A 27,813-nucleotide genomic window follows, 5' to 3' on the forward strand; every position below is an offset into this window, starting at 1 on the left:
GGAGGTGACCTTTTCTTCCCCTTTCCCCATTCTGTGGCTGGAACATTGGCATGAGCTAACTTGAGTCATACAGATGAAGGCAACACCCTGGGGACAAAAAAGCATCAGGAGAGAAAGAGGCTGAGGCCTCCATGACTTCCTGGAGTAGAGCCACCATATCAGATTCATCTTTTATATGAAAGTGAAATAAGCATCCAACATGTTTAAACCACTGTTGTCACTGAGTCACATGGAGGCCAATCTATATCCTAATGGAAGGAAGTGCCTGATTTCACCAAAAATTAGAGTTGGTGCAATTCAAGTTCTCACTGACAAAAACCAAAGTCAGAGACCCAAGCAGAACAGTAGGAGTGGGAAGTAGCTCTCAGGTCTGTGCACTTCTCTCCATGTCTTGCACTGCCATCTCTCTTTTAGACAACTGCACTCAACAGCTTAGAACCTTCCCTGGTTTCCAAAGCATTAAAATTAGAGACCAAGCTAACAAATACAATCTCCTAGTTCTCCCATCTACCACCCTCCCTAGCCTCAGGCATACCAAACTCACCTCATTGTCTTCACTGTAGCCACCACAACTTTCTGTCCATTGGACATGCCATGCTCTTTCCCACAAGGACCTCTGTAAGTACTGTCACCTCTATCTGGAAGGCTCCTCTTTCCTACCTTCATCACTGAGTTAACTCCAGCCTCCATTCAAGATCTCAGTTCAAGAACTGGTCATGGTGGTTCACACCTATAAACCCAGCTACTCAGGAGGAGATGGGGTGGGGCGGTTGTTCAAGACCAATCCAGGTAAAAAAAAAAAAAAAAGTTAGCAAGACACCATCTCAACAAATAAACCAGGCGTGGTGCATGTCTGTGGTCCCAGTTACTGGGAGGCATAAGTAGGAGGATTGCAGTCCAAGGCCAGTCCCAGGCAAAAACATGAGACTTTTTTCAAAAAATAACAAAAGCAAAAAAGGGTTGGGGGCATGGTTCAAGTTGTAGAGCACCTGCCTAGCAAGCACAAGTCTCCAAGTTCAAATTCCAGTACCAATAAACAAAAAGAAGAAGCCAGGCACGGGTGGCTCACACCTGTAATCCTAGCTACTTGGGAGGCAGAGATCAGGAGGCTTGTGGTTTGAAGCCAGCCCAAGCAAATAGTTCAAGAGATCCTATCTTGAAAATACCTAACACAGGATGGACTTCATGTTCTATTTATATGAACTAGAACAAAGAAACCTCTTGTAATTGCTTTAAGTGGGGCGGGGAGGCGATTAAGGGGGAGAGAAGATGGGGGTGATCTAACCAATGTACAATATAAGCCTATTCGGAATTGTCACTATGAATCTCCCCCATATAGTGAATATATCCTAATAAAAAATTTATAATAAAAAAAAGAAAATACCCAACACAAAACAGGGCTGGTGGAGTGGCTCAAGTGGTAGAGCACCTGCCTATTAAGTGTGAGGCTCCAAGTTCAAACTCCAGTACCACCCCTCCAAAAGAAAATATAGCAGCTCAAATATCACTTAATGACCCTGACCTTCTGGATTCAGCAAAGTCCATATTATGGGCTCTCCTGTCAGTCAAAGGGTTCCAGCGACAGTGGCTCACACCTGTGATCCTAATACTTGGTAGGCTAAGATTGCAGTTCAAAGCCAGCCCATGCAAATAGTGTGACCTCATCACCAGAATAACCAGAGCAAAATGAACTGGAGGTGTGGCTCAAGCTGTAGAACACCTGCTTTGCAAGCTCAAAACCCTGAGTGCAAACTCCCAATCCCACCAAATATTGTGTGTGTGTGTGTGTGTGTGTGTGTGTGTGTGTGTGTGTGTGTGTAGAAACTGGAAGTTTGGGACTCTGAATTGAATAGTTCTGTGAGATTACCAGGGATCCAGGTACCCTTTGGCCAGCCACCCTACCATCCCTAGGATGTGGTTGGTATCTTTGTGGCTCAGTATGGTTGCTAGAGCTCCATCCATCATATCTGTTACAGGCAACAAATTTATGAAATGGAGAAAGGTCCCCTTTTCTCCTTTTCTCCATTCCAGGTGCCTTCCTGGAAAAACCACACAAAAAGTTTAGTCAAATTGTCCACTCCTTCCTGAAAGGGAAGAGAAGAAATGTGATCTATCAGCTACATTGCTATGTGCCTAGGTAAAAATCAGGGCTGCTAAAGGACATAGGGAATGGTTTTGGTTACTTGCTAATGTCTGACAAACCACCCTAAAATTACAGTGACCAAAACTGAATAAATAAGCATAACCATGACCATCTTCTTATCTTCCACAGATGTATGGGTTGTGTGGGCTCAGCTGGGCAATTAAGTCTTCAGCTAGTCTCACTTAGTGCCTCATTCGGTTGCAGTCACATAAGATGCTGGACTCTTGGGCTTGTCACCTCCTTATGCTCACAGCCTCTCCTCTCCATGTGATCTCTCCACTGGATTTCCCCCCTACAACACAAAGCAGAATGTTTCAGGCCTTCTGAAAACTTAGGCATAGTGTCACTTCACTGCCTTGCACTGGTCAAAGCAGTCATAAGGCCAGGCCAAATTCAAGTAGAGAAGAAATCACTTCCTTTCCCCTTTTCTGTGTCTCACAGAATTTGCAGCCTTCTTTAATCCACCACCAGGGGAATGGATATTTGGAGGTAATTAGCAGTCACTGTCTCATGTTCCTTCAAGACAAGCCATCTAAAAGAGTAGGAGAGGAGTCATTGCTGTATAAAACTCATGAAAAGAAATACTGGCCATTATGCTTAGGCTCTAAAGGAAATCAGAGCAAAACTAATGATTTAAACAGTAATTCTCACACCAGCTCTTCATAAAGCCCTCACAAACTTTAAAAACACACTAACCATGGGCAAAATAATCTATACAACATTAATAAGCAATTGAAAACATTCACAGAAGAGGAAATACCACTGGCCAAGTGTCACATGAGAAAATGCTTGACCTCACTAATAATGAAAGAAATGCACATTAAACTCAAATCCCATCGTAAGCTATCAAGTGTTCTTCATCAAACTAATATTTTACATGATTGAAAATGCCCGGTGCTATCAATGTTGTTTATGGAGGTATAACATGTAGATTTTGTTAAGAGCTGTAAGGTTTAAACTGTACATGCCTTTTAATGGAACAATTCCAGTCCTGAGTCAATCCTCCATAGACGATAACTGCACAAGTATTCCAATATGTATTTGAAATAGTACATCCTTCAGTATTCATATATCACACAGTATAAGATAACTTTTCTTTCTTTTTGCAGTGCCAGGGATAGAACCCAGGGCCTCATAGATGCTAGGCAAACGTTGTACCACTGACCCCCAGTCACAACCCATAAGCCAGCTTTTTTTTTTGCTGTACTGGGATTTGAACTCAGGGTCTTGCACTTGCTAGGCAGGCGCTTTACTACTTGAGCCATATCCTCAACCCTTTACCAGCTTTTATCGTCTACAATGTATCACTATGTTGTAGGCATTTTTATCATCTCTGGTTTTCAGGTGAGGAAACTGAGTCTTAAGAGGTAAATTAGATTGCTGGAGGCCACAGAGCCAGGAGGTGGAAAGGATGGGCTCTAAGCCAAGTCTCATAGATTCCAGAGCCCAGTGCATCACACGCTACACATTCTTCCACAGATGTCCTCAATAACTTGGCCAAGTACAGCAGATGTGCACTGCCTCGGGATTACCTTTCGTGTCCTGTCTCTTCACCCTCCAAGCCATTCAGAAGGGCAAGGGAGACAAATGCAGACGCATGGAGTTAAAAGACCCGCATTCGAATACATAGCTATTTAAATCATCAAATGGGGGGGGTAGGAAGAAAGCTATCCTATATAATTCTAGTAAGTTTGCAGCAAAATCGGTACATTCATAGATTGCCAGGGGTGGTGGAAATTGGTCAAACAAGTTGGAGACATTTTTGGCAATATTTCAAGAGAAACTAAAATGCACACACTCTTGGATCGGTAATCCCACTCTTAGGATGATTTAAAGAATGTAATTCGGAGTCTCTAGCCCCGTTTCCTGCATGGGGCCAGGAAATGCTTCTCTCTTTATTTTCCACTTCCCCCACTTATTTTCTGTTATGCTAAATTTCTTTCCTAATAAACTTTACTATTTAAAAAAAGGTAATGCAAAAGAAGTAGTTATGTGCACAAAGTTTTCATTGCAATGTCATTGTAATAGCAAAACAGGAGAGCAGCACAAATGTCCGACAGGGAAAATGATTAAGCAGTGACAAAAGGTCTGTGTTTGACAAGAATCACAGCTGTTCACCTTTCTTCTTAAACTCCTTTGGCTTGTCAAGCCCTGATCCTCGCACAGCCGCGGGTGCTTGTGTTCAGTAAAACAACAACCACTAAGGCACGTTTTAGCTCTGCAAAACCCAAATGGAGCCAGCCCAATGTTTTCTTCACATTTAAAAAACTGAGAACACGCCCCACCTGCCCTCTTTTAGCTCTGCATAAGTCTCCGCTCTTTAGCACATTTGCTGTTTACGGTTGCAACTCCCTCACAGTTTGCACGTCATTTCCAAAATGTTTTCTTCTCTGAAGTTGTGCATCAGCTTCTGGCATTCAGGATGCCCGCCAGGACTCAGAGAGGCAATGTGGCCTGCTGCCTCCTGCCTCAGTGTGACAGAGGCCAAATCACAACTTTGCTAACTGCAAAGCCTCGCCGAGGGATGACCTATAATTATTAGAAATACATCAAATAGTGATTATTTTTATTGATGTCAAGCTGCACTTTCACAACGAGCTGTGTCACAAGGCAGAGCGCGGTCTCTCCTGGCCACTGCCCAGTTCCTGCTTGCAGTTTTGTCCGAAAGGCCCCAGAGAAGCTGTTTGGAAACACTGTAGGCTGCAGGGGGCTGCCAGTTTTGAGGACGATGTGAGGTAGAACAATGGTCATCATTATTGAACAATAATGGTACCAGAACAATGCATCTAAGGCGTTAGAGAGTTAAAATGTTTCCTGCCTAATGAGTGTGTGTTCCATGTAATTATTTTCTTTGTGTGATTATTGCAATTTTTAAAATTGTCTTTCATTTTAAATTGTGTTTACAATATAGGTGACCTCCTTTTACTACATATTCTAATATTGCCAGGTAGTAATGTGCTTGCTCAATATGGAATAGGTCTTTTTATTGTACGTTATCTTTTTTCTTTTCCTTTTTTTGACTTTTTATTTCTATCTTTAAGATTTGATTTATTTTATTTTTTGCAGTGCTGGGGATCAAACCCAGGTCCTCACACATGCTAGGCAAGTGCTCCACCTCTGAGCTACATTCCCAGCCCCTCTCTTTAAGATTTGAAAAAGCCAGGCAGCAGAATAGTTTCTGCCAGGTAGCGAGGGGTAAGGGGGGGTAAGGGGGGGGATAAGGGAGGGGGCGGGGGGGAAGGGTGGAGAAATGACCCAAACATTGTATGCACGTATGAATAAAATAAAAATTAAAAAAAAGAAAAGAAAAAGAAAAAGCCATATTGAGGGGGGGAGAGGGAGGGGGCGGAGTGGGTGGTAAGGGAGGGGGTGGGGGCAGGGGGGAGAAATGAACCAAGCCTTGTATGCACATATGAATAATAAAAGAAAAATGAAAAAAAAAAAAAAAAGAAAAAGCCAGGCACGCAAGGTGGTACATGCTGTAGTTGCAGCTACACAGGAAGCTGGGGTGGGAGGATCTGTTTCTTGAGCTTGAGAGTTCAAGACTGACCTGGCCAACATGTGAGACCTGTCTCAAACAAAAATTAAAAATAAGATTTTTAAAGCCATTTTTCTTTAAAACAACCTAACTAAAAAAACAAAAAGTGACAGGTGCTGGTGACTAACACCTGTAATCCTAGCTACTTGGGGGCCTGCGATCAGAAGGTTCACGGTTTGAGGCCAGATGGAGCAAATAGTTTTTGAGACCTCATCTTCAAAATAACCAGAGCAAAATGAACTGGAAGTATGGTTCAAGCAGCAGAGCGCCTACTTCGTAAGCACAAAGTTCAACCCCCAGTTCCACCAAAAAGACAAAACAAAACGAAAAACAAAAAACCCTCTCTTAGAAGGTATCAGAGAGTAGAAAGGGGATGTGACTCACAAGTGGCCAATTATAATCTTCTGTCTGCTACTGTCAAGCTGTATGACTGTGGACAATCCAGTTCATCTCTTCTCTGTCCCTCAAGTTACTCATTTGCAAATGGGCGAAAGGCAACAGACTGCCAGGATCAGTCACATCCTGGCTCCCGCTCTGTGACCTTAGGCAAACTACTTCTACCTATGCCTAGGGTGACCAACAGATCCAAAGACTGAGGAATTTTCTGGGACTTAAGACTTTCAGTTTAAAAACCACGCAAATCCTGGAAGACCAGGAGAAGTTGGTCACCCTATCTGTGCCTCAGTTTCATCATCTGTAAAGAAGGAATTATAACAGAACCATCCTCATAGGGAACCATGTGATCAGTGTGAAAAGGCCCTTAGTACAACCTCTGGTGCAGCGTAAGAATGCAATAGAAGGCCTCTGTCATTAGCACGACTGTCTTCTCCATTCCATCCCCCTCCCTTCCTATTTCACCATCTCCCTTTCTCCTCTCTTCTATTTAATAGCATAAAGACTTAAATATGAGCATGGTTAGTATTACACTCGACATGCTGTGAAATCCTTTGTTTCATTTACTACAGACAACACCAATGATGCCTTCAAAATGTTTTTAAGCAATTTAATATAGCTCTCATTGGAATGTCACAATTTTCAAAGTTATAGTTCAATCTCCCTTTCGTGTAATGCAATAAAATGGTTACTCTAGTGTCATTTCCTTTATATAAATAACATCAAAGTGCTTCGAGCCAAAAGCTGAGGAAGAAAGGAGAAGGGTAAGGTGATACAGGTACAAGCTGGTCCACGATGATGAGGAAGGACAGCATTTCTGGGCCAGTTTCCCATCCTGTCTTTGAAAAACATTTCAGGGTGAGATATTTTTTGCATTCTATGGCCTGGGAGCCAATGTTGATCAATAAATGCTTGGAAGGTGGGGGGACAGTTGTTGAAGAGGTGCCTGGAAATGGATGAATGCAGATGAAACTATTAAACATGACCAGCCTGAGAGGAAAAGTGGACTCAACCTATCCCTTCCCCTTCTTTCTTCCAGCCTGCAATGCCTGATACCTAAGGAGGCCACATTCTCAGAGGAGATAAAGGAAAATGGGTGAAAAAAAGAATGGGCATTTCCACTGATGGCCGGTCCCCCTTGCAACTGGCAGAGAGTAGAAAGCCCATTCTGAATATTTTTTGCTATGTGGGGGTGGTGTGCAGAATTCTTTGTTTACAACTCTCAGTGTAGGGTACACACCACCATACCCCAAAAGCCATGCCTGCCTGAGAGAAAGGCTGGGGGGAAAGGAAAGAAGGAAAGAAGGAAGGAAGGAAGGAAAGAAGGAAGGAGGGAAGGAAGGAGGGAGGGAAGTAAGGAAGGAAGGAAGGAAAGGAGGGAGGGCAAGGGAGGGAAGGGGGAGGGGAGGGAGGAAGGAAGGAAAGAAGGGAGGAAGGCAGGCTTAGAATTGATTTTCCAGTGTGGAAAATTGTCAACAATAGCATTTTCTATTTGTACTATTTAAAAGATAGTGTTGGTGGTCTCCTCGTTTCTCAGAAAAGGGAAATTTTACACCTGTTAGATTATAGTCTTGGAGCTATTTATTAGAGAGAACGGACAGTGACAGATAACGCCAACTCTCTATTATCCATGAAAAGAAATAAGTAAAAATCACTCCTAGGTCTAAATTTCACTTGAACTGTGCGTTTCAATCTCCTTTCTAGCCTTTCTGGGATTCTCTGAGCAAAATACATTGGTTTTCATTTCTTTTTAGTTCCTTGCAAGGGGGGCATTGTTCATTACTGGGAGAGTAATGAGCAACCGGAAATAGTCCCAACAGCAGGTGATGGAGGAATTAAGGAAAGCCAATGGCCTGGATAAATAAGGGAATGGGAGAGGAGCGCCCACCCCTATGATAAAGAAAACTCAAATGCCATTTGCCCAAATCAAAGTGCCTTCTGCACTCCCACAGCCACAGTGCAACTCTCCAGTTCAGTAAAGATTTAGTAAACTGCTCCTGGGTGCCAAGAACTGTGCTGAACTGTGCACCCGCAAAGTGCAAAGTCTGAAGTGGAAAGAGAGACTGTGATGTTGATTAGAAGCACGACAGACCAACTTTTAGGCGATTGTGAGAAATCTAGTATTTCTCACTACCAGAAACCCCCTCCCCCGCAGAAAAATTTAAGGTCTCATTTCCTCTCCAAAGAAAACAGTGCGAATGCATCTGAGTAGGTTATTTGCTCTCCTCCTGCCACATTTTCCGCCTGACTCGCCGCCAGCCCCTGCACCCACGGTCCTTTCTAGGGACAGTCGATATCAGCCACCCGAGTCGGTGCGTCCCACTGAGCCCCGCAGGCCGCCTCCCCGCCCGCGCCCTCTCGCGGGCGCCCAGGTCCGGCCACCCATTCACTAGCGCCAGGCAGTCACCCAGGCCCGGGTCTTGGCTCAGCTCTCTGGGTCCCTGAGACCCAGAAGGTGACCAGATGTGGGGCATCCGAGCCGTCTTGGCATCGCCCCCAGCAACGCAACAGGGCAGAATGGCCTGAAGCTCCCCTGTCCCTGGGTGACCGCACCTCCTTCCCGATGGGGAAACCGAGGCCACGTCAGGCAAGCGGTGCTAGGGGCAGGCGGAGGCCCTGCCTGCCCGCCGCGGGGTTGGGGCTGGGAAGTGACGCCGTCGGGGCCTGGCGAGTTCTGGCCCAGCGGACCCACGAGACCCCTAGGCCCGGGCGTCCCAGTCCTCCGCCACCGCAGCTCTCCTAACCTCACCTTGGGAGCCGTCCCCCTCCCCTAAAAGACGCTGTGTGTCCTCCCAAAGGATGCAGGGTGGGCTGGGAAGTCGGGGGCAGAATGGGCGCTGCTGGGGGGAGGACGGAAGTGCCCCAGGCTTGGAGAAGACGCCTGTCAGAGCGTTCAGTGTAAGCCCTTTTGCGCAGTTATTTTTATCCCGGGGCCTTTCTGCCTCGTCCTCGTCCTCCTCCTCTATTTTTTCCCCCTCTGTTCAGCTATTTGTGTTTTCTGATCGGGTAAGTGATTTGCGGCAGGAAATTAGATATCTTTATTTCAGAAATACTGTGGTATTAATGCTATGTACTCCAGAGTCGGCTCCCTCTTAAGTCCCGAGATTTTTTTTTTTTTCTCGCAGGTTATTTTGTGATGAAGGGAACACAGCACTGTGCAGCCTCGGCATCTTCCCCTCCTCCCTTCCACACAATGCAACTCTTAATTAAACGCGGGGACACCCACGCCTCCCTTCCCACAGGACCCCTTCCATCTGCTTCCCCACCCCCCCTCCCCCCCCCCCCCGCCTCTGAAATACCAGCCTCGTACGAGCAGGGAAAGCCTCGTGTTGAACTTCCCAATTAGCAAGACACGGCGCAAAATAAGGGACTCGAAAGAGCGGTTATCACTCCTATTTTTGGATTCTTCCTTCCAGGCCTTCCCCAGCAAATGTTTGGTGGGCCCTAGCATGACTTTAAAATCCTGCAGGACTCAGGACATGAAATTGCAGGCACTACAGGTCTTTAGAAGCACGATTTGTGTTTTTCTGATTGATGAGTTTAGGACTCACACATTCCGTACAAAAGAAATAACAGGTTGTGGATCGATTTGAACGGGGAATTTTTTTGCCTTTGTAAAGTCTTCATCGGTAACTTTTTACCAGAGGTTCCAAGAGCTCAAAGAAAATTCAGTCATTTTCCAGGTTGAATAAGTAAAAGAAATCGGACAACAGACCTTAGAACATTTCTCTTTTCTCGATTTCTGGCCAGAGCAAGAGGGACTAGAAAAGACTGGTAGAACCAGGAATTCCAGGATTTCCTGATGCAAATGCTAAGGATGCAGGACAGGATGGAGCAGGACAGGGGCCAGAGTCCCTCCTGAAGATAAGGGACCATCAAGTCAGAAGTTAGGGGACCCTAAGGGTCAGAAGGCAAAGGAATCAGAAACAGACAGCGGAGGATCAAGTCAAAAAGCGGAGAATCCTGGAATCAGATAGTTTGGAGTCCTCAAATCTGATCGCGGGGAACTTAGAATCGAAGCATCAGAAGGCGGGAAGGGATCATAGAGCCCTAGTGTGGGGGTACCACAGAGATCAATCTCAAGTAAAACAAATCTCAGCTTAGCTGCCTTCACATGACCCCTCTAGGAACTAAGGACCCCTTTGAGCCCAGGCCACCAGGCCTCCAGGAACACCCTAGAGACTGCAGATTCAGATCCGCCTGGTGGTGCATCCTCAGCAAGCTTGCCTTGGCCCCGCCCCAATTATTTCACTTCTAGGTCCAGTGTTTCCTGAGGTTCGCCAGCAAGAATCCACCCAGCAATTATCTCCCCTCTTGGGCTCATGGGGGGAACACTAACCACGAACGCGCTGGAGAAGAAAGGTACAGATGGGTCTTTTATTGAACACTTGGAAATGTTTCCAAGGCTTTTGTTTTCTTCCCCCCATTCATTCCAGCCGGATCACTTGGATCTGCCAACTTCAGTCCCCAGAGGCTGCGGCAGGAGGACTCGGCCCACCCGGAGTCCCCGCTAGGGGGCGCTCTCTGGCCGTGGCGCCGAGCCGAGCCTGACGGGTGCGACAGGCTGTGGGGAGAGGGTTGGGGGGGTAGGACGCAAGCAGCCGGGGTCCGCCAGGCCTCAGAACAGACGCTTGAGTTGGGTCCCTTGCTGCTCCTTACCGGAGCTCCAACCCGTGCCCTCCTGCCCTCATCCCGTCTGGGGTCTCCGGGAGCAACTAGTACCGAGTGAAGGCTGCACAGGGGTGCCTGACGCTGGACACACCCGGGGTCCCACCGTCCGGCGTTGGAAAGAAGAAAGCAGATGGCGGTGATAACAAGGCGCCGAGAAGTTTCCCTCTAGGGTCTGGAATCCTGGAGGGTGGATGCGGCAGGAGATGGGGTGCTCCTGCCCTGAGTGCAGAGCCCAGAACACAACAACTTGCTTCTCGCCGGTGGGAGGGGGACGCACGCCGCATTCTGAGGGCTGACCTGAAGCTGAGAACATCATGCCCAGCTTTGTGCTTGGAACAAACCTGGGGCGGGGGGGACCTTTGTTGCCACCTGGATGGATGTCGGAGAAGTGGGGTGTCTGTTTTCTGTCTAGTTCTCACTCCCCTATCCCCTCCTCCAGCTGCTGATGGCTAACAGAAAGTGGCAAAGTTGGCAAATGAGGGAGAGTTGTCCTAACACAGTAATCACGCCCACACATCCATACCTTGAGGGCTCGGCCGGCCGGGATCCTCGGGACGCTTCCAAAAAAGCTGCTCCCCAGCAAACCTCTCCCAACTGAACCCCAATGGGGGAACCCATGGCTCAGGCGGAGAACACAGCGAAGAGGGAAGTTATTAGCAAACGCGAAAGGAGTTTTCCCAGGAATTCCAAGTTATCAATCCCTTTGGACCTTTCCACGGGCTGCTCCTTTGAAAATACATCAACAAACAAACTCCGTCCACAGATAGATCCCAGCAGCCTGGGGAGAATTGAGGCAGTGGTAGAAGTGGAGGGCAAGCTGGGGGCAGAGAAGGCGAAGATACAAGTTCTAGGCAAGCGGATTATGTTACATTTTCTCCTATTACCAGACTTCCAGGAGGAGAGACCTCGATCTGAGCATAAAATTCATACCCTGAAGTGGATAAGACTCTGAAAGCAGCATTTGAGGAGGTTAACCTTGACTGGTTGGAGTTAAGGGGAATGGGGGGAGGCAAATATTTCTGTTTGTGCCCTCCGGCTCTTCCCAGCACCGGCTGTCAATCCCGTCGCTTGTTATCCTCACAAGGCTTCAGTTTGTTTGCCTGATCTCAGCAAGGTTTTCTTCCACAAGTAGAACTATAATTGCTATAATTCTACTGTATCATTTGGATCATTGCAGTATTGTTGTTTTCTCTCCCTCTTTCTCTCCTCCTAACACTGCAATAACGCGCTCCAGTGTTAAATTAGCAGGTTGCGGAAGACCATAAATGAATGAAAGTTTGTTTAAAAAAAAAAAGAAATTAAATAAATAAAACAGCAAAATGACTTGGCAAAGGGGATATCACATCACAGAGAATCCTTGCGTGTAATCAGGACTCATTGTCTTCCCGTCCAATGGCTTCCAAATTGGTCGCCAGACAAAAATGAAGTTTATTTCTATTGTTTAAATATATGTTTTGAAGAGGCTGAGCATAATTTAAGGGGACCTGAGCCATCCGGTGCGACTGGAAGCCCATTACAGCTTTATTTATCTATGTGTATATTGCACAATAAATTAAAACATCTCAGATGAAAAGTGTGTGAGGTTAACTCTCCTCCAAACATTCCCCCCCCAAGATAATGACATCTAACTGCCACCCCTTTATCCCGCATTTCTTGCAAATATAAGTTTGAAACTATAATGTAGAATTAGCACTCTCACCACAGCAAAGAAAGGGATTTCTTCCATTTGCCTCCTCTAGGTAATTATTATTTCTGGTTCTGGGGACAAGTCCCATTTTTCACCATGAACAACAGTTTTAAACACTTCTGACCCTCACTTCCAGCCATTATTGCCATTTTTTATTTTAGTGATAGATTTTAAAAGCAGATGAGCAGAAAACTATTGTTTTCCAAGCAGCCCAGGAAAACCAACACAACAGTTACAGACTTCCAAGATTGGGAAAGCCAGGAGTTGTGAATAACAGCGTACAAACATGAGCAATATTATCACTAAAATGAAATTACTTTTGATTAGTGGGTAAAAGAAAGTGAAAAGTGAGGTGGAAAGTAAATGAAGTGTTATTTTGCTGGCAGAGCAAATATTAAATTGGGTTAAACTGTAAATTCTTTTATATATAGTCTTATAGTCCAATTCTTAAAAGCCAACCTACTCAGCACGCCAAATAAATCCTTCCTAAGTATTAGAAGCATCATTTTGTTTACCAAAATGACCCATGAAGTCACACACACACACACACACACACACATCTTAAGCCCATATTCTGACTAGACACTGGAGATGCAATGAGTCTCTGTTTCCCTTTCCTTAGAAAAGTTTTCTGTGATTTAAAAAAAATTTAATCTGTGGGGAACAGAGTCAGTTGTAGATTCCGAAGTTGGGTGTTGGACTATGAGCAATCTCCGGGATGCAGGGTGTAGAGTGAGCTAGGTCAGGCCCTTCTCCCCAAGATGAATGGACTTGCCTTCTTCCCAATAGCAACCTCACTTGGGAAGATTGATTAGGAAATACCAAAAATAGATCAAATAAAGCTAGTATTTTCACACAGGCCATCCAAAGAAACACTTTATATTCCATTAATAGAATTAGATTTAATTCCAGGGATCATTAAGTCAGAATCCGAAATTCTATGTTAACCTCCCCTTTTGCGGTGGATGATTAAAATTAGAATACACCCTTGCAGAATGTCCGACTCCTTTTAAAAGAAGAACAGCTGCAGAAGGGGGAGGAGGGGGGATGGAGGCGAAGAAGTCTTTCACCGAGAGAGTTGAAACCCCGTTGGGCGCTCAGAAATGATTTGTGCATTTGTGTCTCTTTTTGTTTAACACGATCTTTCTTGGGCTTATTTTTCAACCTACTCCCTGCGTGTGCGGAGCCGACTCTGAAGTCACGGAGCCACCCTGCAGCCGGGTCTTGTGGATTTCCGACGTGGGGCTGGCCAGGGAGGGAAAAGTGCCTCTGTCTTTCCAAGCCACCAGCCACAGGGACGCCGGCGAGGGTCCGCGGCTGGAAGCCCTGTGGAAAACCGTGCGTCTTTTATGGCTGTCGGAGGCGAGGAGACCTGCGCGCCCAGAAGGGCTTTCGGGCTGGGGAGAGGAGAGGGACGGAATAAGCACCAGTACTGTTAGTTTAAAGCTGAACGGGACAGTATGAAAACACCCAGAGGTGGGGGAAAGAAAAAAAAAAAAGAACGCGGGAAAGGCAGGAGACTATCCCAGGTACCTTGGAACAGCAGAGAGGGCATAAGAGGAAATCAAATGACACAAGAGCTCCGATTCTCCTCTGATCCTCCCCCACTCCGCCCCCATCACCTGAGTGTCGGAAATGCGAGTGAGAACCCAACTTAAAACCTTAAAACCCAGAGAGAGGCAGAGACAAGAGAGGGACAGGGAAATCCTTTTCGTGCTTCCTTTAGTAGTAGTAATAGTATAGCATTAGTTTTCGTAGTATTAATGCGCCTGTTCCCAACCCTTATCCCCTCAAGTTGTCTTGAGTGCAAGCCTGCCCGATCTGTCTGCCACCCACTAGCATCCAAGAGTTATGCAGATGTTTATGGCTAGGAAAAATATCCCAGTTATGCATCCTTGTATTTTTAAATACTGACTGTAAGTGATTTAAGTACACTCCTTTGTAAAACGCTTTTCTCTTTGACACATTGAAGGGGCTGAGAGAGGAAAACCTGGCGTGGATTCCCCTTCCCCGACCCTTCTCCCACCCACCACGCTCGCCAGCGTCAAGGCCCTAGCTGTCCTTTGGGCCCTACACTCAGGCACGGAGAGTGTCCTTGCTGGTCCCTCGCCTGGGCTCCACCAAACTCCAGCGAGAGTTGGGTCTTGGTTCACTGCTTTGGATGCGCAGGATGCTGTGTGGGAAGAAACTCTCCCTAAGGCGCACCTCTTCCACCTTTGGTAATGGATTCCGGCTCAGGGGAATTCAGATTAGGCGCTTAGATTTGGTTGAAGCTGAATCCAGGTTCCTTCCGTTCTAGGGAGCTCAGAGCCCTCTCTCCCGCGGGGTCCACTCCTCAGGCTCTATTCCAGGGTAAATAGCCTCATAGTAATAGCCTGAGATGAATTTGGGGGAAGAGAGGGAAGAATTTGGGGAGAAAGAGGAGACTCCCAGACTGCCCCAGTAGCCCCTCCTCGGCAGCAAACACTTGCCAGTCTCCTTCCACCCTGTAGGCCCTGTAGGGAAGGCCGTGTGCCCTTGGCAGAGCTTTGTCTTCAGGGGACTTTTTCTCGCTCCAGAATTAAAAACCCCGAGACAGTGACTAGCGGCAGAAGACGCTATTAATAAGAAAGTCACAGCCGGCCCGGGGTGATGACAAACAGCTCAAGCCGATGGGCCACAAGAGAAAACCGAATGACCAGACGGCAGGTGTTTACTTGTGATCCTCCTTCTAGTACCTCAGAGGCCCATCCGGCCTAGACAGGATGGCGATTGAACATCGCTGAAGTCAATGCGCTCTCCTGGAAACGCAATGCAGGCTTTGAAAAGTGCCGAGTCTATCTGAATGTGATCCGCAAAGCTTAGCCTCCAAGGAGCGAGGTCCACAGGCTGGTTGAAGGGGCGCACGACGCCCAAGTGGCACCCACAGGCCTGTCATCCAAATAAGCTAGAGCTTAGGGCCAATCCTAAAGGAGGAACTGTAAGAAGAGGGTGGTAAACTTGGAAAGTTGGTAGTTTATAAAAAGAAAGAGAAAGAAAGAAAAAAAAATTGGTTCTTGTGCGTGCCGCCTGCTCCCTCCTCCCCACCACGCACATCCCGCCGACCCCTCTGGAATCCAGTCCGGGCTTTGCGCTGCGCCCACAGCCTGACGCAGCCCGGCCTCTGGCGAGAGCCAATCCAAAAGCGCCTCTCAGCACGTGGAGGAGAGAGACTCCAGAGCTCCGCGCCCGCAGCTCACTACACTTGTTACCGCTTGTCCTGAGCGCGGAGAGGGCGAGCTTGGGCTGCGGGCAGGGCGGGAGCCGGCAGCCGGCAACCGGGGAAGACAGAGGCGCAAAGATCGCAGTAATATTCGTTATAACCAGCCATCTAACTCCACCCCCAACACTCACCCATTCATCCCACCTGGCCGGAGAGGCAGCTAGCAGTCCGCTCCCTGAGCCCAGGGGAAAAGCCCCAACCATGAGCAATCAGTACCAGGAGGAGGGCTGCTCCGAGAGGCCCGAGTGCAAAAGTAAATCTCCAACTTTGCTCTCCTCCTACTGCATCGACAGCATCCTGGGCCGGAGAAGCCCGTGCAAAATGCGGCTGCTGGGAGCCGCTCAGAGCTTACCCGCCCCGCTGGCCAGCCGCGCTGACCAGGAAAAGACCATACAAGGTAAGGCTGCGCCCATCAGGCACCTGCAAAAGGCGCTGGGCACTGGTTTGAATGTTTCATGTTCCGGGGGCCAGGAGCCTGGGGGTTGTCAAGTTGAAGATGAAAGGAGAGGGGACAACTCTGAGGCCTGGTGCCTCAAAGTGCGATGAACATCTCTCTCCAGGAGCTGTCTCTCCCTCCCTGTCTGCTTCCAGAAAAAGCTAAGGCCCAGCTTCTCTTCAGAGGACCCTTAGGTTCTCAGTGTTGGTCGTTAGGTAGTTTAAATACCGCTTTTGGTGGCCTTGGTTGTGCTCTGAATAGGGCCGACGGGTTAGAAACAGCAGATGCCTTTTAGACCCTTAGAGCAACAACTTGATGAAGACAAGAAACCCAAAAGCTGGCGAGTGGGGGTCTCCAGGCAGGGTGAGCTTTGGCCTTTCCTCTTTGGAAGACTTCTCTATATGCGGTGCTTTGTTGTTGTTTTTTTAATTGTACATCACTTGTGGCCTTTTAAACCTAAGCTTTGCAGAAAACATTTCCCTGGGATTCCCCAAATGCCCCTTTATTGTATTTGAAATGTATGAAACGTGTGGTTTCTGGTTGCTTTTTTTCTCTGCTGTTATTTTTTTTTAAAGAGTTGAGTTGTTGACATGTTTAAAGGGTTTTATTTTATGAAATTAAAAATTTCAGAACTGTGGTTTTGCCCCTAACCTGTTATGCTCAAGTTTCGCCTTGAGCAGGATGCAGAGGTGTCGCAGAGAAAGAACTGTTGGTTTCTTTTAAAATCCGAAAACCAGCAGTCCAGCCGCAACGCCACTTGGAAGACAGGAGCGGACAGCGAAGAGGGGCCGTTTAAAATAAAACTGACTTTTTCCTTTTCTTTTTTTAGCCTGCAGTGGCACCTGTGCCAGGCGCTTCCTCGAAGGGAAGGAGCGGCCTGTGCCTGCTACAACGTTCCCCCCGCCCCCACCCCCAGTCCCCATCTCAGGCCTTTCTCAGCACATTTTCATCAGGATGCTTTTTCTTTGCCTTTTTGTGCAAGGAGCCCCCGTCCCCACCCGCTATGGGCTGTTGGGACACAGCCCGCGCTCAGGTCCACAGGGCCACTTCGCCCCGCAGGGGTCGCCGCGGGGCAGCGCCCCTCTTGCCAGCCCCGTGGTGGAGGAGCGGGCAGAGGTTGTGCACGAAGTTTTCAGAGTGGTGGTGATTTTGTTTTTAAGTTGTTGAATGTTTTTGGAATCTCCCCTGCCCCCAAATGGAAAAAAAAAAGTGGGAGTGTGGGAGTGGGGAAAGGAAAAGGAATGAAAGAAGGAAAAAAAGAGCGAGGGGAAGAGAAAGCATGGAAAAAGAGAAAAGAAGGAAAGGAAGGCAAAAGGGTGAGTAAAGGCAGGGAGGTGAAAGAAAAAAAGAAAAGGAAAAATAAAAGAAGGGAGAGAGGGAGCGAGAGGAATGGGTAAGAGAAAGGAAAAAATGAAATTAAAGGGCAAAGTGAGAAAGAGAAAGGAAGGAAGAAGAAGGGAGGGAAGAAGGGATCGAGAGAAAGAAAGAAAGAAAGAAAAAGCAAGTATGAAAAGTGGGGAAGAGGGGAGCTGGAGTCCGGAGGTACAGGGGCTGTGCACACCTGGGCCTTTACAGCGGGCTGGCCCCCGGGAGGCGGTTCTGGCGGGGCCGCCGGCGGGCTCGCTGACCGCTCTCCCTTGCCCGCAGGCTCCCCCAAGGGCAGCAGTGCCCCGTTCGAGGCCGAGCTGCACCTGCCGCCCAAACTGAGGCGCCTGTATGGCCCCGGTGGGGGTCGCCTCCTCCAGGGCGCCGCGGCTGCGGCGGCGGCGGCTGCTGCCGCGGCGGCGGCGGCGGCGACGGCCACCGCGGGTCCTCGGGGGGAGGCCCCTCCACCGCCGCCGCCAACCGTGCGGCCGGGGGAGCGGCCGGACGGCCCGGGGACCGCCGTGGCCACCGCCGCCGCAGCCGCCGCCGCCTGGGACACACTCAAGATCAGCCAGGCGCCGCAGGTGAGCATCAGCCGCAGCAAGTCCTACCGCGAGAATGGGGCGCCCTTCGTGCCGCCGCCTCCCGCGCTGGACGAGCTGGGCGGCCCGGGGGGCGTCGCGCACCCGGACGAGCGCCTCGGCGCGGCTGGCGGTCCCGGCAGTGCCCCGGCTGCGGCTGGTGGCACGGGCGCTGAGGACGATGAAGAGGAGCTGCTGGAGGATGAGGAGGATGAGGATGAGGAAGAGGAGCTGCTCGAGGACGACGAGGAGGAGTTGCTGGAGGACGATGCTCGCGCGCTGCTCAAGGAGCCCCGGCGCTGCGCTGTGGCCACTACCGGTGCCGTGGCCGCCGCTGCCGCCGCCGCTGTGGCCACCGAGGGCGGGGAGCTGTCGCCCAAGGAAGAGCTGTTGCTGCACCCGGAGGACGCTGAGGGCAAGGACGGTGAGGACAGCGTGTGCCTGTCAGCAGGCAGCGACTCCGAGGAGGGGCTGCTGAAGCGCAAACAGAGGCGCTACCGCACCACGTTCACCAGCTACCAGCTGGAGGAACTGGAGCGGGCCTTCCAGAAGACGCACTACCCCGACGTCTTCACCAGGTACGTGCATGAGCTGGGTGGTCGAGGCAGCAGTGGCGGGAGGGCACTTGTCATGCGGGCTGCAGACAGGGTGGGCAGGCGGGCGGGCAGAGTCTATCATCGTGCTCCTGGACTCTGCCTAGGTGCACCTTCCCAAACATCAGCCTTGCCTCGCCGAAAACTACCCAGTTCCCCACCCCCGCTCCACTTTAGATTTGAGCTGGGATGGCTTTTTTCCTTCCCAAGATCGTTCCAGTTTAATGTTTTCAAATTACAAGTTTTACTTAGAGGAAAACAGCCTCTGCAAAGAGCACCCCAACATGCTACTTTGGAGAGGCGCGCACACGCACTGCCCCCACCCGCCCCCCTGCAGTGCGGCCGGGGCCAGGTCCCCAGCGACGCACAAGAAGCATGGCGGACAATGGCGCGGCCAGAGCAAAGCAGGGGCTATTTTTGGCGGTTGTACGGTGCGCTGGCCACCCCCGCCCGGTGCCCCAGGAGTCTGATGGGTATCAGTTACCGCTGTTCTCAGTGAGGCTGGAGCCGGTGCCTGCGGAGAAGGCCTTTAAAAAGCCTTTAAAAAGATCCGAGTTCTGTCATTTGACGACTCCTTAAATAACCAAAGCAAGTCGGAACTGGGCAGTGTTTGGTGGCTATACACCCGAGAGGCACGAGCCAGAATGGCTCTGTCCTCTCCCCCCACTCCTCACACATTAAACCCAGAGTGTGTTTACTGTAAGCGGGTTTTGGGGGGGGGCAATGATTACTGGAAGTCTGGCAGACAGTAGACAGAGCAGTTGGGGCCAATTTTCTCTTTAGACGAGTGTCCAAGCCGGGTTGCAGTGTGATCATGCTCCACTTCCCACACGAGTTTTTCTGGGAAAGATGTGGAATAACTGGGCCTCTGGGCTCCTTCTTGCTCGACCTGGGGCGCCGGCCGGCTGGGGGCCCTTCTGTCCCACTCCAAGGCCAAGGTCTCAGCTTAGAAGAGAAGCTGGGGTTGAGACAAATGTCCCCCAGAGAGGAGAGGGAAAGGGACCCTTGACTGGTGACTGTCCAGCGCGGGGCTGGTCAAGCGCTGGCAGTTCCTTCGCAGGAGACGTGCAAGAGATGTGTGCAGCTTTTCAGCGTGCATTTTTGAGGGGGTAAAGCTGCCTGTCCCTTTGAACCAGAGGGAAATCGCTGCTTAGGTGGCAGAAGGCCCAAACCTACTTCAAAATGTAGTTGGTGTGGCAACTGCTACATTCCTAGCCAGAAGCAAGGAAAGACTGGATTTAATGGGGGACGAGGGCACTTAAACTTGGTTATCCCTTTAGCTCAACTCGAGTCTCCCCAGGACACTCAGTCCCTTCCTTATCTTTAAAAAAGGAAATAAATTTTAAAATCAGGGCGTGTTATCAAATAGCTAACTGGACGACCGGCTTTTTGCAGTAACCATACACGTGTACTTCAAAGAAGAAAATGAGCTGGTGTCACTTGGCATCCACGTCTGTCGGGTTTTAGCTTGCAGGGGGGGACCGAAGCGCGCGAGGAGGGGCCGCTCCTCTCCGCCGCCCCACCCCCACCTCTTTGCAGCGCTGGAGTCTGAGCCCCTCGGCTCCAGCTGGGAGCCAGCCACGAGCGCAGTTCTAGATTTGCTGGTGCTCGCTGTAGCAGGGGGGCAACAGGAAGCGCTTAGTGAGCCGATTGTCTCTCGATGCTGAAGCTTCAGGTGTGGACAGGGGCCTCCCGGCAGCGCAGACCCGGTCCCAGGCTCGGGCAGCCCCCGCTCTTTCATATTAGCGAGCGGAGAGCCAATTATTCTCGGCGCGCTCATATTTTCGGTAAACAGGTCGTAAGCCGTTTTACAGCATCTTAATGGTTTCCTATTTGCCTTAATTGTCGCAGTAATAACTGCAATGACGGGGTAGGGTTTCAGCTAAATTGACTTCCCCTGAGATGGGCAGGGTTTGCAGTGGGCACTGGAGTCAGGAGGTGCGCAGAATTTTGTTTAATCGAAAAATTACCCCACTGAACTCTTAACAAGCTTAACATATCTCCAGAGGGTAATGGGGAGTGTGACCTAAGGGGGTGAGGGAGGGAGGAAGGAGGGGGAGAGAGAGATGGAGGGAAAGGCAGAGAGCTGGAAAGGGAGAAAGAGGAGAGGAGAGAAATTTTTATAAGAAGGCAGAACGAAGCCAAGAAGGCAGAAAAAAATTTAGTTGAGTGCTGAGTTCTTCTCCCATTTAGTATGAGGACAAAATAGGGCATAAACACTGTGAGTGTCAGTGTGTGCTTCCTGCCCAGCTCTGGCTAAGAGGGTGAGACTCCTTGTGTCCAGGTCTGTAGACTTGTGGACCCAAGAAGCCACCCCTGTCCCACTAGAATCTAATACAATACCTAATATTGTATATCTGGCAACGTGTTGTGGTTTTGTGTTCTCAGTCAAATAGTAGGCTCTCCAGTGGTGCTCATGTACCTTGGGGGGTGGGGGGACAGCCAGGGAACTGGAGGAGGTCTGCTGTGGAGGGGAAGGTGGCTGAGTTGATGGGGCCTTCGGTGACCTCCTGTCTCTGTGTTGCTTTCTTATAGGGAGGAACTGGCCATGAGGCTGGACCTGACTGAGGCCCGAGTCCAGGTGAGCTGCACACAGAGAGGGAAGAAGGGAGGGAGGAGGGCTGGGGGCAGTGGGAGAGAGAGAGCTGGGTCCATGGATGTGGGAGAGATGGAGATGCCGTCTATAAAAGGAAGAGAAGCAGAATCCCCAAAGCAGACCCAAACACTCACACACAGAAGATGTTTAAACACCAAGACTTGGGAGGCAAGAGGGGGAAGAGCACGGTTTGAGAGTCCAGAAAAGGAGTTCCAGGATCCAAACAGGGTTTTAGAGTGGAGGCTGCATTTCAGAAGCCCCCAGTCCCAAGGCCCCTACAGAAAACAATCCACCAGCCGACTTCTTCTGATTGAAATAATGGGATGGAGCATGGATTTGGTTGTTAGACAAATCCGCTCAGCTCCAGGCAGGTATTTGGCTGCGATTAAGTCTCCAATCGGGCTTCATAAAAGCCCACTTAGTGCTAGAACAAACAGGGCCATTTGAAGGCAAAATGCTGTTTGATTTCCCCTCCGCCCCGCACAAGGATCTGGCTAATGCTATTTGATTTCCCATTTTTTATAGCAATGAGGCCACATTGATCTAATAGGGAGTGAGTGCAATGCTATTAAAGGTGTTTGCAGCCCCATACCAGAGTGCATTTCCGAACCCAGGCCTCATAACCAAAGAGACGATCAACACTGGGCAGCCCCGATGGCCAACAGAAAACAGATGTCCCCGGGTTAGGAGCTGAGTGAATCACTTTACAGTCAAAATGAAGCACTGATAAAGCACAATAAATTCCATATGGCTCATTTAATACACAACAGCTTCTTGCATTAGAGGGCTAATGATGAGGCCTGGCCCCTCCTTTCTGTTGACACATTTCTCCATTGTCAAACAGAGATGTGACAGCAACTCTGCATTTTCAGCTCAGGGGAACAAGTCGTGGGAAAGTTAAATAACTTTTAAAAAGAAAGAGAGCGCCCCCTCCCTTTTCCCTCTGTCCCTATTCACTGGAGAAGATGTAATTAAGTGAATATGAATTATTAGAGTCCTTTCATTTACCTCTGGGGGCCTCAGAGGTATTAATTCAATAATGAGGAATTAATTGCAGGGGTACATCTTGATCATTGCAGTGGAGCCAGAGAGACAGAGAGGATCTGTCTGCAAAAACATTTCCATGTTCTTTAAGGGCCTCTGTCTCCACTGCCCGCAGCCCTCCTTGACTTCTTTCACTGCCAGGAAGGAACTGTGAATATTCTCTGTCTAGACAGATCTGGATGCACAAAAGCTGCCCCTCCAGCCTGGTCCCATCTACCACTCCAACTTTTTCAAGTCCCTGAGTCTCCACTCTGGAGTTTCTGCAGTTCCCAAATAGATGATTTGAAGGCTGTGGAATGTTAGGGAAGGGCCCCTTTTCAGCAGAATTTTAAGCAATCAGCCCATTCGGATTCTTGGTTTTTCTTGCTGTTGGCTTAGTTTCGAGTGCTCAGAGCAACAAACCCAAGGGTGGATATTTGAAAGATATGAATGTCTTCAACTTTTTTCACATATTCCTCTGGGATAATTTACATTATATTTTAATATAACTCTGTATAGCCCTGGAGTTCATTCTTAATTTTTAGACATGTATGCAGTCACAAACCCAGCCCTAAAAATATTAATGCCTTCAGGGGAGAAGGAACATATCTTCTCAGCTGTGGGTGTGATGAGCAGGTCACATAAAAATAATTTCATGCTCCTGGGGGTTATTTTTAGCTGATGGTAGCTGCCATGTTTCAGCAATTAGGAAAATACCTCAGGCTGGAAACCTCCCCCAAGCCTAGAACTATCTTATTTAAATAACCTATTTAAACCACATTCCCTAAAGAAAAACGAAGGACCTGTTAGCTCTGCAGATGGGAAACGTCTACTTCTACCCTGCCTGCAATTTCGGGGTCCTAGGTTTTCCTCAAGCCAGGGTTTTCTCACACAGAACCAGGTCCTGGGTTGAGTCCCTGCAGGGAGCAGGCTGGGTACCCCCTATTTCATTCCATGGAGAACTAGTCCCTATGCACCTGTTTGCTAATTACTGTAAACATTTCTTTCCTCTCTCCCATCCCTCCCCAAACCCAAGAACTCAGCACTTAGGTGTTCAATAAATAGTTCTGCAAAGAATAAATGAAGCATCTCCCTATTTTCTTTTCAGTACGGAGCAGAGATTTTCCTGGCTCTTGGGTAAACCTGAAATAGGTGAAAATAGCTGAAATGCAGCAAAACAGACCCGCCATTCATCTCCTGCACACTGAATGCGTGCTTTCAATTAGCCTTATTTTTACTCATTCCGCAGAACAGTCTTGTGAGAAGTTTTATTATCCCCATTATACAGATTAGAAAACTGAGGTTCAGAGAGGTTTAAGTGACCTGCCTAAAGTGCAACAAGGAAGGGCAGCACAGACATTTCAATCTTGGTGTCCCCATCTCTAACTACACCAAACCACTGTCCTTAAGCTTGGAAGACTGGGCTCCTTGCAATGCGCGCTGGAAAGGGTTTCCTGCTGTCTTAATATGTGGGCTCCTTTTCACTGCTCCTTTGGCCCCGATGCATCCAAGGACAAGCCGAGGCCACCGAGGGGCGAGGTGGGCGCGGGCCACAGTGGAGGGAGGGAGGGCACCGAGGGAAGGGGCGGGTACCGGCCCAGAGCCGCGCCGACCCTGCTCTCTCTGCCTTGCAGGTCTGGTTCCAGAACCGTCGGGCCAAGTGGCGCAAGCGAGAGAAGGCTGGCGCACAGACCCACCCCCCGGGGCTGCCCTTCCCCGGGCCGCTCTCGGCCACCCACCCTCTCAGCCCCTACCTGGACGCCAGCCCCTTCCCTCCGCACCACCCCGCGCTGGACTCGGCCTGGACGGCCGCTGCCGCCGCCGCCGCCGCCGCCTTCCCGAGCCTCCCTCCGCCTCCCGGCTCGGCCAGCCTGCCGCCCAGCGGGGCGCCGCTGGGCCTGAGCACTTTCCTGGGAGCCGCCGTGTTCCGGCACCCGGCCTTCATCAGCCCAGCGTTCGGCAGGTAACCCGCAGCCTTGGAAGGCTGTCTGTCTGTCTGTCTGTCTTTCTCATACAAACACTGGGGGCTGGGAGGAGGCAGAAGTCAAACAGGGGCTACACACATCTTTTTCTTTGGCTCAACTTCAGAGGCTGTAGCCAAGGAAAATAGTCTCTAATTTTGATTCACACACACACACACACACACACACACACACACACACACACACACACGAGTGGATTTTGAAGGGAATGACTTGGGACTGAGCAGGCAAGGGGAGGGCAGTTGGCGGTAACCGCAGCCGTGGTCAGTGGAAGCTGCAAAAGTGTTTGGAGGAAGCAACAGCGTTGGCCATAGGTGGTATTACGAGTGCAGGCGCGTACAGGTGTAGGCTATAGGGCAAAGTCCTTCGAATGCCCCAAAGCCTGGAAGCTTGAGGAACACATTCCTGGTCCCCAGGGACCCATGGAGCCACGGGTGCATAGAGTTATTTCTTCTCCCCCAGACTCCATCTTCCTTGTCACTCAAATGACCTGCCACCATCAATACCCCCATATGCCCAAACCCCGCTCCCCACAGCGGCTCAAGACAACGAAATAAAAGAGAACTCATCGTATATAGGTCCCTTTCTTTAGATGAACACCGAATGATGAAATAAGAAATCTGTATAATCACACAGACAAACAAAGGAGGGGTGTATTAATTTGGAAAGTGCAGTGAAAATACAACTGAATGCAGCTTCAATGATCTCTCCTTGGGAGAACAAAGAAATAATAGATTCATCCAACTGAGCAGCTACTTAACAAAGACCATCCTAGAGAAAATTAAAAATAAGACTTGAAGTAAAATTAGTTTAGTGTACCAAACCAATAAAATAAATAGCCAGAACACTGAAATGTAGTTAGTGACTCAGTTTACCTAATGGAACCAGGAGGCATGTTATGACCCCTCCGGGTAACACATTCTCATTTCTTTCTGGGAGGAAAAACAATTTAGTCTTGGGTCTCCTCCCTACTTTTCCTCTCTGACAACAAATGACTTGTCAAACCAGGCGAACCACTGTGGGAGTATCCAGGCTGCGAGATTCAGAAGCTGGAAGAAGGGGGCGGTGGAGGTGGCACGAAGGGTGAAGAGTGGGCTTAGGAGGAGGAGCCGGGCTCCTGGAGCCCAGGTGGGCTCATTTCTAATTGTAGAAATGCTGAATTGGCTCCGCGGGGGCCTGGAGCCAGAGCCGTCGGGAAGGCGGCTGGGAAAGCCCGGCGGGCGCTAGGAGGCGGCGGGGGTGGAGTTGGGGCCCTGGGGCTGCTCGGGTGTCTGCTGCAAGTCGCCGTTGCTGGGTGGAAGGGATGGGAGCGCCGCGCAGAGTAATCCCGGCGCTTCCCGGAGGCGGTGGCACTGTTGCTGGCAGGGGTCCAGGGCTTGAGCATCGCGTGCGCTGCGCGCGGAGGTCGCGGGCTTGGAGCTGTCTGGGGCAAGAGGCCGCAGGGGCTCAGGGAAGGCGGCGGGGAGAGGGTGTCGCGGCGCCCGGACGCGGGGCCGCCGGCGGGTCAGAGTCGCCTGTCTAGCGGAAATCAACAGGCGGCGCCCTCCGCCCCCACCCCATGGGCATTGGCAGGGCACTGGCAGCTTAGCTCGGCGCAGGAGGGTGGCCGGGTCTGCGCTGTGGACCGGAAGGGCAGCAAACAAGGCCAGCCTTTCCAGCGCTGAGAAGGAGCCCCAGGGAGAGTTCAAAGTCAGTAGTGGATCTTGGACAGTTTTCATCCCACTTTCTTCATTCTCTCTCTTCCCCCACCCCTCCCTTTCTTTGTCCCTCCTCTTCAACCTCGTCGTGCTTTCCTGGCAAACACTACACGCGGGGGGCCTGGCCTTGGAACGCACCCCTTTTTAAGCGAAAGCACAGACTCCGCGCAGTTGGGTGCTAGGCTTTTTGACGGCAGGGCCTGGCTCTGGTCCCTCGGGAAATCGCGGATCCCTTGGTCTTTCCTTGCCCTGTGGGTTTTCAGCCGGGCTTCAGCCTCCGCCCGCGCCCCGCGTCGCGCCCTGCGCACCCCTCGGCTGGCCCGGTGAGCCGCGGCGGGAAGCGCGGCCCGAGGCGCCGCGCTCAGCTCCCGAGGCCGTGACCGCGCTGTTTGCTCTCCCCGCAGGCTCTTTTCCACCATGGCCCCCCTGACCAGTGCGTCGACCGCGGCCGCGCTGCTGAGACAGCCCACCCCGGCCGTGGAGGGCGCGGTGGCATCGGGCGCGCTGGCCGACCCCGCCACGGCGGCCGCAGACAGACGCGCCTCTAGCATAGCGGCGCTGAGGCTCAAGGCCAAGGAGCACGCGGCGCAGCTGACGCAGCTCAACATCCTGCCGGGCACCAGCACGGGCAAGGAGGTGTGCTAAAGGCTGCCCTCCTCCCTCGCGCCCCGGGCGCGCCCCGAAAGGTCACCTCACTCAGCACCACTCAAGACCAAATGGAAACAGAGGACCAGCACACTCCCGAGACGGCACTGAGAGAGCGCAGCCGCCTTCGCAGCAGCCTGGACGCGGGCAAGGCACCCTCGGCGCTAACGGATGTGGCACCTCCTCGGCTGGCTGTCCACCCGCCCCTGCCCCTGCCCCACCCTGCCCCTGCCACTGCCACCCTCGCTCCAACTCCAGCGTCCACTCTCTCCCATTCTTACTTTACTGAAAACATTGGGGAGGTTTTCTCCCTAAAAAAAGACGCCTGGTATTGACGTTAAAAAATTAAAAAGCCCCATCGCTCTTCCTCCTGACACCCCACTTAGCTTTTTTTTTTTTTTCCTTCTTCTTCTTCTAATAGCATTTTGGCGCTCTAAGTTGATCTCCCAGCGCGGGCCCGGCGTGAAGCCAGGGCCAGGGAAGCGAATGCGAGTCTGTAAGATATCTAACAGTGCACTTAAAGGAAAGGGGCGTCTTGTTCTTGTTCTCTTCTTTATCATACATCAACCAAGGTTTTTATATCAAACCAAAGGGAAATTCTCTGCTAGAATATGGACTGTTGAAGTCACCAAACTGTGATTATTGATTCTGTACATACCATTGTTATTAAAAAAAAAAAAAAGAACAGAGCTTTGTATATTTGAAATGTTATAACGCAATTGCACTCAGCGTGGTATGGTAAAAGTTTGTCCTCCTGTAGATTCTTACTGTGTTGTAGATACGGTAGGGTTCCTAGACAAATATTTATGTACTCAAGCCCTTTATTTAACTTATTAACTGTAGAGGCTTCCGAAACCTTCAAGATAAAGGCAATGGTACAGTACTTTTGTGTAATGTGTACTTGTTATCACTTTTCCTTGCTATCTAGTGGAGAAGTGTCACGCTCAAAATAAAAAAAAAATTATATGTTTAACAAAAGGAAGTGTGAATCCTCTGTGTAGGCCCTGAGGGGACAGAAACCCGCCCCCCCACGGGGACCTGGGAGGTCCTGGGCACCTCCTTGGCGTCTTTGCACACTCATTTTCCTGGCAGAGGCCCCTGGTTTGAATCTGAGCCTCAGGGGGATCAGGATTCCTATGAAGGTTAAGGGCACCAGCGCGGTGCATCCCACGCGCATCTCAACTCCCCTGGGCTTGGCTTGACTTGTCACGACTGGAGCTGG

General features: G+C 50.1%; 1 protein-coding gene across 1 annotated transcript; it reads left to right on the forward strand.

The window, feature by feature from the left end:
• Positions 1–14,849: 14,849 nt before the first annotated feature.
• Arx (aristaless related homeobox) lies at positions 14,850–27,563 on the forward strand. The gene is made up of 5 exons (XM_020188464.2): positions 14,850–16,070; positions 17,757–18,633; positions 21,184–21,229; positions 23,902–24,230; positions 26,351–27,563. Exons 1-5 carry the CDS (start codon positions 15,875–15,877, stop codon positions 26,589–26,591), a joined length of 1,689 nt encoding a protein of 562 aa, XP_020044053.1. The 5' UTR covers positions 14,850–15,874; the 3' UTR covers positions 26,592–27,563.
• Positions 27,564–27,813: the final 250 nt, after the last annotated feature.

Source organism: Castor canadensis, chromosome X (assembly GCF_047511655.1).
Source record: "Castor canadensis chromosome X, mCasCan1.hap1v2, whole genome shotgun sequence".
Taxonomy (NCBI): Eukaryota; Metazoa; Chordata; class Mammalia; order Rodentia; family Castoridae; genus Castor; species Castor canadensis.